This window comes from Ambystoma mexicanum, chromosome 13, assembly GCF_040938575.1.
Source record: "Ambystoma mexicanum isolate Mex_15411 chromosome 13, UKY_AmexF1_1, whole genome shotgun sequence".
NCBI lineage: Eukaryota > Metazoa > Chordata > Amphibia > Caudata > Ambystomatidae > Ambystoma > Ambystoma mexicanum.
Window position 1 is genome coordinate 642405761 of NC_090938.1, and position 14990 is coordinate 642420750.

The 14990-nt window shown below is 43.1% G+C and overlaps 1 protein-coding gene across 7 annotated transcripts in view; it reads left to right on the forward strand.

Annotated features, from left to right (window-relative positions):
* TTLL6 (tubulin tyrosine ligase like 6) overlaps nucleotides 1–14990 on the forward strand; it is a 592552-nt gene that overhangs the window by 372716 nt on the left and 204846 nt on the right. For all 7 annotated transcript variants that reach the window (XM_069634591.1, XM_069634596.1, XM_069634593.1 and 4 more), the window contains 2 exons: nucleotides 9828–10230; nucleotides 11134–11332. In XM_069634591.1, the coding sequence (XP_069490692.1) occupies nucleotides 9828–10230; nucleotides 11134–11332 (602 nt within the window). The remainder of the gene's footprint in view (nucleotides 1–9827; nucleotides 10231–11133; nucleotides 11333–14990) is intronic.

Genomic DNA, 14990 nt, shown 5'->3' on the forward strand with positions numbered 1-14990 from the left:
AGCAAGTAAGTCCCTGTTCAAAGGGACCGCGGGGCATGTTCCCTGGTCTCCCATACTGCTGTGCAGCTCCCTGCTGGCGCCATCTCTGCTGCTCCACTGTTCGCTGGTAGCCAGTCCAGGGAGCCTGTGGCATGTGTTGGGGCTTCCATTGATTCCTGGGGAGGGGAGGAAAATGTGTTTCCCACAAGGCACCCATTTCTTTCCTTCTAGGCCTGGCCGGGCTTTGGCCGTTGGACCCAGATGCCTTGTGGTACTTGCAGCCCTTGTGTTGATCTCTGGGAGGTGTTGCTCCTTGGGGTCTACTAGCCATTCCAGCGTTATGAGGAGGGTGGTGCATGCTGGTAGCTGTAGTCTTGGGGGAACAACACGAAAGGTTAAAGAAAGAGACCTGGTCAGGACAGAGACTGAAATGCACCGGAACAGAGAAAGAGGTACCTACATGATTCCATGCATACCTGCGAACCAGGGATAGGAATCCCTTTCAGCTTCCTCGCACCACCTCTGGGGTAGGTCTATCCCTGCCTCGCCCTCTTAAGATGCCTACCCCAGCTTGAGAGGGGTGCTTGGACCCCCTGACAGGGTCATATCCCTGTCACACAACATGCATGTACTATTATCCTGAATGCATCTATATACACAAACATTGCGCATATTGTTGACTGTGTCAATCACTCAGATATGGTATGCAGTAATAAAATTGCGGGAAAAATGTCGCCTGTGCAAAAAATCACAGCAAAATTGCTGTGGTTTGACCTGGTAAAGGTGTACCCCGTTATACCATTTAAGGGGAGCAGGGGTTGCAGGGGTGTCACCCTCTCCCCTTAAATGATATAATGGGTCTGAGGGTTGCAGGGGAGTCCCCCGCATCCTTCACATGGATTGCGGCGGCAAAATCACAGCCTTTTTGCCGCAATTTTTTGTGTAAACGGCCATTTTTGCCGCGATTTTAACACATGGAACCTCACATATTATGTAAAACCCAATGATGGGTCTGGTTCTCTAGTCTTAGTCCTACTACATGCATAGAAATCACAATGGCTGATTGGGTTAAACATCGATTCCCAGGTTATTCTCATGGGTTATGCAGCTTAATTGCAACGTGCTCCACTTAAGGGATTCTATTAAGTAGAACACATTTCATGTACTAATATAATAAACTCGTGTGAAAGCCTGGGTACACGGGCCAAAGTGCGTGAGGAGAGAACTTGCATCGGAAAAACATACATCTGGCCTATTTTCTAAGGCAACAGCTTATTTCCTATGGCAACAGCTCCCTCTAGCGGTGATAACAGGCAAAGGTGGCAGTCTCTACTGCGCATGACTTCCTCAGACAAACCTACACCTGGCCTTTTATTATATTGTTTGATGGATGCCAGCAATATCTATATGATATCCTGAACATAAATAACTGATAATAGTCTTGGTATGACATCATTACTTTCTTGAACTAATAAAATAACATCTCTATTCAACTTTAGTAGGTTACTACAGTTTAGTGGTGATGTTTCAATGTCTGCTGCATCGGCCAACCGCAGCGCAGAATTCCCGCTGCCACTAATGCATTTTATTTAAAGGCATGCACAGCTTTTCAAATTCCTTTCTCCTGAATTATCTGCGACAATTCAAACTGACAAGTTGAAAAGGAGACCATTTTTAGTATGTGTATTTAGTGGACTGCATGTTTTTAAAACAAGAGTTTTCAACTTTCTGGTATACTACTTACCTTAAACCACAAAACGTGACATTTAAAGGCCTTTTTCATGAGCTTACAATGTCTGTTTGCAGCATATTGCAAACTGTGTTTTGTTGTTTTATGACAACCTTAACAGACTACATATGAACAATTGGAAGCTAGCTTGTATCAAGTATTGAAAGGGAGGATGATGTGAGAATGCATTATAAGGCATACAATACTATCCACTATATGAAAAAAAAGTATATTAAAACATGTGGGAGTTCCTTTATTTGGTTATGGAATTCCTTAGTGACTTGCAATACCCTTAAAGTGTATCATAGGAGACACTTTATTATGCTAGCGCGTGGCATAGTTAAGAAAATGTTGAATTGTCGATGGAGTTTTCTTAATAACCTTTAAACCATCCCAGGAACAATTCAGAAAAATTCACTCAGTAAAGCTTGGAGGCATCCACCCCTGCATTGAAATTTCACAATTTTTCATGGCATCAGATTTTTTTAAATAGTTATTTTTATTGGGTTTTGAACAGCTTTTAACATGGGGTTTTCTCCCAGGGAAACGAAAAAACATTTTCAGCCCAAAAAACTCAAAATTGGCTGCTGCGATTTTCAAAATTCTTAGTAGGCACCTACATCCTATCAGGATTTGGTGCACTGAAATAAAGTCTTGAACATTGAGCTGGCTAATTCAGAGATATTAAGGTTTTAAGATTTGTCTGTATATCCTGCATCTGCTGAATGAATGTGCATCTTTTAGCCATAATGTACACGTATGTGTAAAAGGTGTACATTGCGTACCTTTATACTACTATATGTATGAAAGCTCCCATCAAAGTCAGGACTGACTTTGATATGAGTTTTCATATGCATATGAGATATATAGGAGATGTAAATTGAGTACATGTATGAAATGTAAAACCTCTGTACACCCCCTCCTACACATACAAAAACTAAACTCAAAGTAAAATCTCATTTTAATGAGAGCTTTCATAAGTACAGGAGGTATATAACACATGCGCAGAATAAATGTACATCTTTTATACAAACGGTTCACGTATGCGTAGGAGATGTACCTTTTGTACATTACAAGATTGTACATGTGAAAACTAACATCAAAGTCAGGACTGACTGTTATGTGAATTTTCATACGTATTAGACACATATAGGAGATGTACATTACTTGATTATGTGTCCTTTCAACGAAAGAAAATATTTTTTTGTAATTTGCTTTGCATACATTACCTCGTATTTTACCCCCCTACCTCCCCTTGCCTACACTACCACCCACGCCCTAAACCCCTCCCACCCACCTTTTACCCCTTAACCCACAAATACCTACAAAAATTCCAAGTAATTCGAAGTAATATACACAGGGTACATTACGACAAAGAAATTTACTTCATGAAAACAGGAGACCAATTACTTACCTGTACAAAATGTAAAGCTCCTTTCCATATGTCTACTACACATATAAAAGCTATTCTCAAAGTTATACCTCACTTTATCGCAAGCTTTCATACATATAGGCAGTGTATAAGATATGCGCAGAATGAATGTACATCGTCCATATAAAATGTGCAAACATGTGTAGGATAGGTATTTTGTGTACATTTCACAAATATATTTATAAAAACTCATATTAAAGTCAGGACTGAGTTTGAAGCCATTTTTGACAGTATATGAGATGTATAGGCGGTGTAAATTGCATACAAATATGAAATGTAAAAGATGTATGCCATACATATAAGAACTCAAGCTGAGTTGTCATAGATATAGGAGGTGTACAAGACGTGAATTTTATATACCTTTACACCAAGCACTCATATGCTACTTAAACGCCGTAGACTAACACCACACACTCATAAGCCATACACTCACTGTGAGGAATCTGAGGGCATCCTCCATCTACTCCCATTGTATCTTCCTTGTAGGTGGCCAGGGAAAGGCCATTGCTTTTGGATCCTGACTTTGGGGATGGATATGCGAGGGAGTTCACCTGGGTTGAGGGACCTCTGTGAGTGGGAAGAGGATAGCTGCAGGTGAGACATGGTATGCCCTTTGCCGGATGATAATGAGTCTTACCCACGCCCTGCCGTCACAGGATATTGTAAGTCTTTTTCCCTTACACACACACATACTGTCCCACAATCATATGCCTTTAAGACTGGGATGAGGAAGAGGCAACTAAGAGTAATGCACACTGCTAGTCAATTTCACCACTGTGGTACTGAGAGAAGGAGATGCCTATGGAGGGTCAGGCATGTCCAGTTAATTGGTGCAAGTGGAATCGGGCAAAGTACTCACACCCGCAGCCCATTGACAGGCCACAGGTCCTTGAAAGGAGGGCCCCGCAACATGGAGGGGAGAAACTTCTTGGAGAGAAGGCAACAGCAGTGAGGCGAGGAGCAGGCTGGACCGGGACCAGTAGAGAGGACGCCATGCATTGCCATGGAGAAGGGAAGATGCCGTGACCCGAGCAGGATGTGAGAGAACCAGTGCCCCAGCAATTCCCAGAGCTACGTGTCCCAGCTGGAGCTGGGGACCATGGAAACTTCCCAACTGATGCATACCCAGGAGGAAAGAGGAAGATGGCCGGAGGAGCAGACAAGCCCCGGTGAGTGCGAGAAAGGGAACACTCGTACTGGGGCCCTACAGGGGCAGGAATTGGACATTTAAAGTTAACGAGCAAACAAAAACCTATGAGAATGGGGTTTGGAACCCGAATGATTGATTGGTACCAGGTCTATCCTGGTTTACGAACACTGCTTCCATTAAAAGGATTGAGTAATGAACAAGTTGCCAAGTATTTTGGGAAATACAATGGTGCATATTGAATACCGAACTAAAGAGAAGATATGGAAATATTGTGAGATTACCTCACAAGTGGAAAGCGAATGATGTGCTATGGTGAAAGTAATTAAACCTGCTAAAAACGCATTGATGAACCAGTGAAACCTGAAAGGAATGCTTATGAACTAAATGAAAAGCAAGTGTGAATTGAACCTGAACGGACAAGGTGAAAGCAAGGTGGTGAAAGAGGATATACACCGCTGAACAAAGTGAATACAAGTTGTGAAACAACCTCAATATTGCCCATATATACAGTTGTGGCAAAACCCAAGAGACTACCAAAGAGAATAATACCACTAACATTTATAACTGGCGCAGGTTCAAAGAGAGGGGACTGTGCTTTAGTTGTGCGGGCAAGTATAGGTTTTGGACACAGACAGACTTTTAAGGTGACCTTACTGACACAGACTGTCCTTAGTTTCTTTAGGTAGGAAAATCCAACCTTAGTATAGGGTGAGTTAGGCCTTACTACATCCTGACATATAAAATAAAGTCCTTTTGTTAAGAAAAGTGAATCTGTGTCATGATTCACAGACAAACGCACCACCTGCTACGCAAACTGCGTATGCCTTTGCTGTCCTATCGGTGCCCCTTGCGGTTTCCATGGCACTTCCAAAAACACTGTGAGTCTACGCATCATACGCTGATCACAGCACATTCACGCCGGAGACTACCCCATGTTGTCACAGCAATCGGACGTGCGGCGGGATGTCAACACGTACTACCAACACAGTGGAAGCATAAAGTACCAAAACTCCATGGCGCCAATGCTTCTAATTAAAGTAAGTTTCCTCGTGTTCTGACCTTGAATTATTGCCGTTCTGATCTCCGTTCTTGATCCTTGGCTCTGCTTCCTGACTATTCTGTGGATTATGCATTGATTGGTACCAGGTCTATCCTGGTTTACGAACACTGCTTCCATTTAAAAGGATTGTATTTCGGATCTCCTCAAAATTTGTGCTTGCGTTTGTTTGACTTTCATCAACTGGTGTTTCTCATGTGGAAGTGTGGAACAGTGGAATTGCCTTATCATTTGGAACCAGTATTGTGCACACAACTTTGGACGCTACATTGCTTATGCAATTTTGCACTCGGGTTGTCGTTAGTGTGTCCTAGGGGCGGGTCCCTATTAACATTACTAACCTTCCTTCCCTTCCGCATCTAATCATCTCTCAAGTTGTGTGTTGAACTTCTCACGATTCCTTTGTTTACCACTTTTGAATCAAACCTGAGATTTTTGCCACCAGACTTCACCTACTATTCTTTAGGCTGACGTCCAGTGCTATACAGTTTAGTGTTTTCCCCAAAATGTGTACATTTACTTCTTTCAAGCAGATCCATACTAAAACCTGTATTATTTCTTTGCAGCCTGGCGTATACCTGGTGGTATTATTTGCTCTTTCGCCTGAATCGCAGCTCTGTCTGTATTATTCAAAGGGCAGGGCAGTGCTTCATAAGAAAGGTGGCCCTCCTTGAGGCCTTGAGGAGGCCCTACGATAGGGCTTATCAAGGAAGAATCAGTTGAGAATCTCCTAGTGGTCATTTACTGATACTCTGACACCCTACAGCTCTCCTCATGAGTATTGAAAATCTGTTGTCTGTGTCTTGGTTCATGACGCCTTCACATCACTCATACACCATATGCCCATACGTTGTAAAGTGGACACTTGTATGCCACACAATATACCAGATGCTCACATACCAAACACTCATGTGGCACTCATATAATATAACTGATATGCTATGCACCATAAAGTTATATGCGATGCTCTGATATACCATACAGTGATACGCCATACACATACATCACAAAAACACAGACTATGTAAACATATACTCCATACACACATAAGCCATACATTTATTTGCACTATTCAATTCTGTCATATACCATGAACTTGTTAAGGAGGGACCGGCGGGGTCCTCCTCCACTCTGCTGGGCTCTGCTGGGCTCTGCTGGGCTCTAACATCTCGGCACACAGAATAAATACTCAGGAAAAATCAGGAGACCAGGCACAGGCTTTTCAAAGACATCATGGCTTATTCTCCAGCAGGTGCCACACAGGTTACACCATCAGACACATCTCTGGAACTCTGACCCCGTACTGAAGTCAGAGCTGCTTTTATACAATTTCTGGGAGTGAAAACCAGCCCCCACCTTTTTTAAATACACTTTAAAGCAAAGCTTTCCATTGACATTATTCTCACACCTCGCAATTGGTCATTTTGTGCTTAACCTCAATTTGAGATACATTTTGGCACAAGCTACTGGATTTCCTGTTCACCCGACCCTTATTTGGGGAGTAGCTGCGTTCTTTTGCTAACAAAACTAGACAACCGCGTCCTTGGCCGTCTGCTCCCGGACCTTACCTGATTACACCGGGTACACCGTCAAAGATTAGGGATTTGTGGCCTTGAGAACTTCCTGTGCTAGTGGCTGACACATTTCGACACCGTCTACAAAAATTAATTTTATTAAATACACATATTGTTTGTTAAAGGCAATGTTGACTTAAAGGGAAGGACCCGTCACTAAAATGGTGGATTCCCTTATTTCTTAGTCATATCTTAACACCTGGTTAATTTCTACCCTATTTTTTATAGCAGTTATACTTTATCGTGCACTACTCACTACATTATTCATGATTTAAAGCAAGCATACTGATCAGATAAACACAACTAAATTAAAGTGCTCACATGTTTAAACACTAGGATTTCAGTTTTCTGCCTATTTGAAGGCATAGATCACCATATTACGTATTTCTATGCTTAGTTTATGTTGGGGGAGGCTTTCCCCCACTGCATTCAGTTGACGGGGCCTCCTATTCACACTCATAGGTGATACGCCCATATCCAAGACATTCCTAAAGCTCTTTCCACTCAATGCGGCTCCTAGCCGCATAGCACTTACTATACCTTGCACTTGATCTGTGGCTCACCCTTGAGCACGGACACCACGGCACCTACCCCACTGCCCTCTGCCTTGCTGCACTTGCATGTTCTGAATACTCACAGGGCATAATAGGTTTGGCCGTTCCTTCCCCCCACTGTATTTTACATTTTTTGGTATTTAATTGTACTGCTATCCCATGTTTCCTCCTTATTGCCCTGTGGGCGCTTTGAAACTGAATTTATTTCCTGTGTATACGCCTAACAAGCAAAGAATAAATAAAATAAATAAATACATGTGGGGCATATGCTTATACACCGTACTTTCATGTGCTAATACAGTTATACACCATACACTCATTTAATAATACACTCATACTCTCATACAACATATACTTACGCAGCATAAACTCATTCGCTATATTTCATACTCTCTACAAAAGGAGCCTGAAATTAAATTGAAACAAAACATTCTTGAAAAATAGTTAAGGTTACTGTTACAAAAAGTAAAGTATACAAACAGTAAAGATAACCAAGTTAAGGAATAAAAGCTCACTCTATTCCACTACAAATTCAACCATGGAACTCGAAGTTGCAATTCTCATTCCATACCACTACAAATCTAACCTTAACCCTCACCTCTTCTATTAGGCAGGCTACATCAATACTGTAGTTTGAATTAAGGACTAAGATTGGATTTGTTGTGGTATAAATTGAGTATTATGATTGAATTTGTATTGGTATAGTGTAAGTGTTTATATTTAAACTTTATTATATCTACTCTTTGTACACTTTTTACTTTTTGTTCGAGTAACCTTATCTTTTTCAAAAAATGTTTGCCTATTTTATTCATATCTATTTTAGCTCCAACCACCAAAATAGGTTGACCAAAATGACCACTATGGGCCTCATTACACGTTAGGCGGTAAGGGTTTACCGGTACCGGTAAGGGCACCGGTACCGGTAAACCCTTACCTCCTTACTACGAGTTCCCTTTGCGGGACCCGACCTTAACAGCTGGTTTTACCAGCCGTTAAAGTAGGGTGCCGCAAAGGGACCTTGGTGCTAATTACGGTACCGCAATTTGCGGTACCGTAATTAGCTCCTTCCCCATTCCCACTATGCCCTATGGGGGCAAAAATGGGAATGGGGAAGTGCCTTGGTGAATGGGGAATTACCGCCCCGCTCACCTTGGAGTAGGGCGGTAATTACGCCATCCACCAAGGCGGACACGGTAAAATACCGGCGGCAACCATGGGGCTAATAGCGTGTACCGTGTAATGAGGCCCTTAAGTATTTTGCAGTTTCCTGTACATTCTAGTCACATCGTGTTAGTGTGGTCCCCTCTCACTGTCCCATGGTCTCCATCACCAGGTTAATGTTTCTGCCACTGCTACTTTGCACTCATGTAGGGCACTCTGCATTGGAATTGCCCAGCCAGCCATTCTTGTTTATGTTAAAAACTTCTCGGCAAGGCTCTCCCTGTGGTCAAAAATCTATACAAAAAATACAAAAGTACAGGTTATAAATACACCGTGGTGACTCTTGTGCTGTTAATCCATGTTTTTCTCCCTCCAGAAGACCCACTCATGACCCCCTATTCTCTCGTTTTTTTGTGTGGCTTTCACAGGTGATATTTGTCCATGTTGCTGTTGTTTTTTACCACAAACATCGGGGAAGACCCCCACATCATCCTTCCACCCCCGCTATATACCTTACCCCAACTTACCATCTACCTGCTTGTTGTAGAAAAAAGTGTCAAAACGAATTCAGCAAAGTTGCCATTAAGCAAAAGTGATGTATACCTCACACAAAGAGTGGCTCTGAGGTATGGATGACAGTGCATGCGTGCTTAAGGTAGAATAGCAATAAAGTATTTCTTGCAGAATAACAGAAAAAATGGCCGCCCAACACCTACGCCCTCGGACACACATTGCTTCTTTTCATTTTCTTTTTTTTCTTTCTTTTTCCCTTTTCCTTTTCTTTTTATTTTTTTTCCTCCCTCTTTTTATTTTAGAAACTGTTTTATAAATTGTATTATAAATATATTACAAAATGTATTAATATTATGTTATTTATACGTTGAAAGGTTGATTTTTTATTTTCAGCCATAACAACGTTAATAAAAAAAAAATTAAAAAAAAGACGAAGTGTGTGTCCGAGGGCATAGGTGTTGGGCGGCCATTTTTTCTGTCATTCTGCAAGAAATACTTTATTGCTATTCTATTTGGGTACAGGTAGCCTAAGAATCTTTGGGAACGTGGGCATAGACTAGTAGTACAAGAATCAGTGTTGTGAGTAATGTGTACATAATTATGCATTGGAACATAGACGTTATTAACATAACATAAGGGATCGCCCAGAATAACATGTTTTCTATTACGTCTCCGCAGCTCAGGATAAGGACCGATCCCTCTAAGACCCCGGGAGACTTGAACCTCTTTTTGGCGGCATCTGTTCTTGCACAGCGGAATCCAAAGCGGGGCCCAGTCCCGCGCGGCTTCTCCAGAGGACACGCTTTGGTACCTCAGACCTCCCCACCCGCCGGCCGGTGGCAGCAGGAGCCAGCGCTCCACCTCTGTGAAGGAGAGGCAGCAACATCGCTGTTGGTAGCCCAGGGGACCTCCCCACTGGAAAAGGGCCCGCAGCAGGTCTGGAGACCACCGGAGCCAGATAGAGAGCAAAGGTCATTTGGGGACTGTGAACTGCTTAGGAAACGGAGGCTCGGTCCCACCGAGGAGACTGCCTCGCTCCCCGAAGAGCGGAACCGGTCAATGAATCCCCGACATCGAACACGTAAGGATGTAGCGATTATCCTAACGATTTGAGTTTCACAGAGCAACCGCACTGTCATTTTAAAGGTCCCCTCTCCTACTCACTGTATACAAGGCGATTGCACATTTGCTTTGGTGTTCCCTGTGGCGCTAACTTGCTGCCTTGTCGCTGATTCTGAGCGCTTTTGAGAAATGTACACCCTTAACATGATATTGGTGAGATTTGAGAAACAGCACACAGAACAAATCACATATTTGATATGATCCAATTTTTCACATTTATATACCTTCCTTTAATTTCCCCAAAAATGTATCTCAAAGGACAGTGGCACAGGGATTCAGTGCAGTGTGGCCGTGAACGCCAGGCCCCCTGACTTTGCATGAGCGGCTGTTGCTTAGTTGACCTGTGTCTATTTGTAGAGCTGTTGCAAAGGTTTTCCAGAGCCTTCCTATTCACTGCGCCTCATGCCCTCGGGTACTTCGCTCCACAAACTCAGTGGGACATAAAAAAGCATTCCCCCACTGCGTTGAGCTTACATCTTAAATCAGTAGAGTGTTCGAATTGCCCCTTATCTGAAAAGCGAGAAACTAGGGGCAACATCTTAAATGTCATGTTTTAGAATGAATGCCTGTGATATGTACGAAGGTATTAATCACTTTGTCTAGTTAAAAGCCTCCTTAAGCAGCCTGCAAGCTCAAGTCATCCTTAACTTGGCACTATACTGGCTATCTACATTCAGGACAACAGATTCACTCTTCAGCCCTCCTTGTTCCCCCCTCCACCTCCCCAGGCCTCTATCCTGCCTGGCAGTGCTCACTATCCCATTATTAATTGCCCCCTTACTTTCTGAGCGCAAAATGCCAAATTGGTGTTTTTAAAATTGCAGTCAGGCAAATGATTGACATGTTTTACTTTTATTTGCAGAGAGCGCTCTGCACCCCAGGACCTATGGGCAGGGCAATCTACAGAAGATGGAACTTTCCGAGCCACATCTGGTTCTGCCAAACCCATTGAGCCTGCTTACCCTGCTGGTGGTGTCCAAACCTGCACCGCTGGTTCAGCGACCGGGGCTCGCCATGCCCCCAAGAAAGGCTCCACATACCAGTGGCACAATGATGGGCAGGTATGGATCTGGGTTTCTTGTATAGTGCTTAATGCTAGCTGTAAAGTGCTGTATGGCACGTGGCGTAGGTGGACGGGAACCTGAGAGTGGAAATGTGAGAGATGAAAGGAAAAGGGAAGTGGAGGAGCTGAGGTTCTAAAAGAAACAAGGGGATGTCCGTGAAAAGAGCCTGACAGTGAGCTTGAGTCTAGTTAGGGAGGTTTAGCCTATTCAGCCGACACGTGTTTTGCACCTTCCATGGTGTTTTCACAAAGCTAGACTATTATTTAGCCTGATATATATAGCAATTTACCAGCCTGATATCTGGGGTGTTTCTGTGTAGAGCTTCTTGCCCACGCTAGCGAGTAGTATGATAACTGCCCCAGTCATCCTGGTGGTAAATTGCTCTATAGGCCATGCTACCTAAAAGTCTAGCCTTAAGAAAGCTCCATTGGAGGCGTGAAACATGTGTCCACTAAATAGGCTAAAATTGAGCGCTGAGTCCCATCAAGTGTGGGACCATTTCTTTTCCTTAGTTAAGGAGAACATTGTGTCGAGGACTAGGGCAGAGTAGTCCCACTTAATCTCCAAGTGCAGCAATTGTTGGCTTTCCCCTTCCCAACCACTAAAATTATTTACAAATCAATGTAAAAGATGCATTTTAGTGCATTTTTTCCGAAGGTATAGGCTAGAGAAACAAATATTTTATCTGTGATTATACAGAGAGTCCATGAACCAGCCCAATTCAGAAAATCTATAGAGCCCAATCAGACAGACCCCTTAGAGTGGCATACACCAACATGCTTGTATAACCAAACTTCAGACCGACAAAAGCGGGTGGTGCAAGTTTTCCCACCTTTGCAGCTAAACAATGGAACTTACTGCCACCTGCCCTGAGAGCTGAACAATCCTACTGGGCATTCAGGAGATCACTGAAAACCTGTCTATTTGCACAACTGCGCCTTACCTGACGTTTACCCACTGCTATGACCTCTAACACTGCCTATTCATAACTAATACTGTAGTTCTACTGTCCTAACTATGAACCTTACATATGTGGAACTGGAACAGCACCTTGATGCCTTTGGGTTTAGTGCGCTTTATAAATGAAAAAATTGATAAAATAAGATCTGCCACAGTACCTGGCAAAAGTACTCCTCTACAGATACAAATATGCGTGTGCACAAAAAAAGCATTGCATGTATAAATAATTGATTTAGTTGTGGCTATTCATTTATTGACACTCACTAAAGTGTATTACAGAAAAGAAAGATTGCTTATCATAACTGATGTGGCTGGCAAGGAATTCAGACAGGATACATCCCAATAGGAGTTAATGTGCCACTTAAAAGAAGTAATTCGAGGACCATGAGAACATGCCTATTGCAGTTTGTACAAGGATAATAATTACATCAGAATACCTGCACCACAGTATATGATGATCAGAATGCTGCTTGTTATCCACGGTACATTGGCCCGTGAATAGATCTGTGACAACACTATCTCAAAACCAGTTCCACAGCTAAGAGGCATACACACCACCCATTTGTACTCCCATAATATGGGAGAATGTGCCCAACATATACGGGAAACAAAAATGGGAAACTATGAACCCCTTACTTCTACTCATAAAGTTCAAACTGATCTTTTTGAATAGGTGGCCAGCAGAGCAGTGGCATAGATAGGAACTCTAATAATATTACAGCCTGATCTCAAGATAAATTCTAAGGGAAAATAACATCTTTTAATAAGCATAAAGTATCCCTATTGGCAAAGCTAAGTATATTCATACTCCCTGAAAAATCATTTGATTCCAAGTAGTGTGAGGAACTTGTGGTGGCAACAAGTAAGACAGGCACAAGTGATCACAGTTCAAGGGTGTTACTGAACAATGAATGCTGAATGAAGGTTGGAAAAATGCCTAATCTAAACCTAAATCTAAGATGGGAGCAAGCGCCCACCATCAAATGAAAATAACGCAGTCCTAGTGGCGTTGTTTCAAAATAAAAGGGCCTATACTAAGAAACATATTGCCAAACCTCACAGCTAATACAAAAAAGAGTGTGGGATAGTTCTCAAGAAAAGAAAGAAGTGTTCTAAAATAATATGTCAGGATGCAGCAAACTGGGTCTCCCTTCCCCACATTTTGAGCACAGGGTAAGGGGGGATCTTGGAGCACAGTACAATCTCAGGCCTCTCCAGCACAAGATGACAGTTCTAATGGCATTTCTCAGGACCGTCGATGGCCAAGTCTCGGTTCCTTGAAAATCTCTTGCCTTCGAGGATCTGACATATTCAAATAACAAAACAAATACACAGTCTATTTTCCATGGGCTTACAGTCTATTTCCCATGGGCTTTGGGTGATGATTTTCACCCTCGATTTCCCCTCTTCTGGGCACAAATCCCTGGAATGTTCCTTAATTATCTTAAGACCCCAGATAGCTATATTTTCTCGCTTTCGAGAGCCTCTCTGGTTCCAAAATAAAGTTCCTTTAACAAATGAAGTTTGTTTCCAATGTCCGTTGGGTGTTGGATTCACCCCTGGGTCCACCTCTTCTAGTCGCTGACCAATCTCAATTGTTTACTACAGTTTCACGTAGGGTGCTGGCTTCACAGCTGGGCCCCCTCTTCTGGCCACTGACCCTTCTCAATCTCAGCCAGATCTCCCACAGTTGGACTCGGACCCTTTTCTTCTCTTTAGGAGGCTTCACTTCCCTTGGTTTCTCAATGTCTTTTTCAAACAGTTCATAGTGGACATCCCTCAGCCGGGTTCACCTCTGTCAACACACTTTTTCTCTTGCCCTCTCATCAGCATCCTTCGGTCAAGCTCACTCTTGCCAACTGCACATTTAATTGAGTCACAGGGTTTCACTTCCCTTGTTTTCACACAATTTGTAGATCAAAGTCTTTCGATTGTACTGGTATTTTACTAGACCTCCTGTAGGACCACTTTGACCTCTTTCAGTGACTCTCCTATGGCCTTCTGGTACCTGTAGTTTCACTCTGATGGGGATCGACCAGAGTCTCTTGAGTTAGCACTATGGTAGTGCCAGTTTCCCTCTGCAGCTGGTCTCCCCTTAACACTTTTTTCAGTTCTTTACACAGTTAATTAAACTTGGTTCAAACTTGCCCCTTTGCACTTCTCTTTCAACACAGCCTGGTTCTTATCGGTTCTCCTCTCGACTCATCGGCTGTGTTGAACCGCTTGGCTTTCCTCTTCATTGGAGTCAAGGCCGGTACCACGGTTGTGGGAGCTTCCCTCGCTCCTGCTTATCGGCATAGGCTTGCCCCATGCACCATTGACATCTGCTGCAAGTCACTTATGCTATTATTCGCAGTCTTAGGCTCTCTTCCTCTAAGGTTCCACGGGTCTGGGATGAAAAGGACAAGGTCACTTCTCTCATCGCCACCCTCTTGATTCCTGCCGCCTTTCTTTTTCACTTGAACTGCTGCACCTGCTTAGCCATCTCGTCGTGCTGTGCGTTCTCGCCTTGCTTGTAATGCGCCCTCTTGCTCCACCTTTTATCCCATTGGGGAAAAGGAAGGGGCGTCAGGTGTGAGTGATTTAGGTTAATTGCCTGACTTTGCCTGACCTTTGTGTCGGTACATGTCAGGTGAACAGTCTGATTACAAGTCTGTTGTTTTCTACATCGGGGAAAAATGTTGGCGTCGGAAAA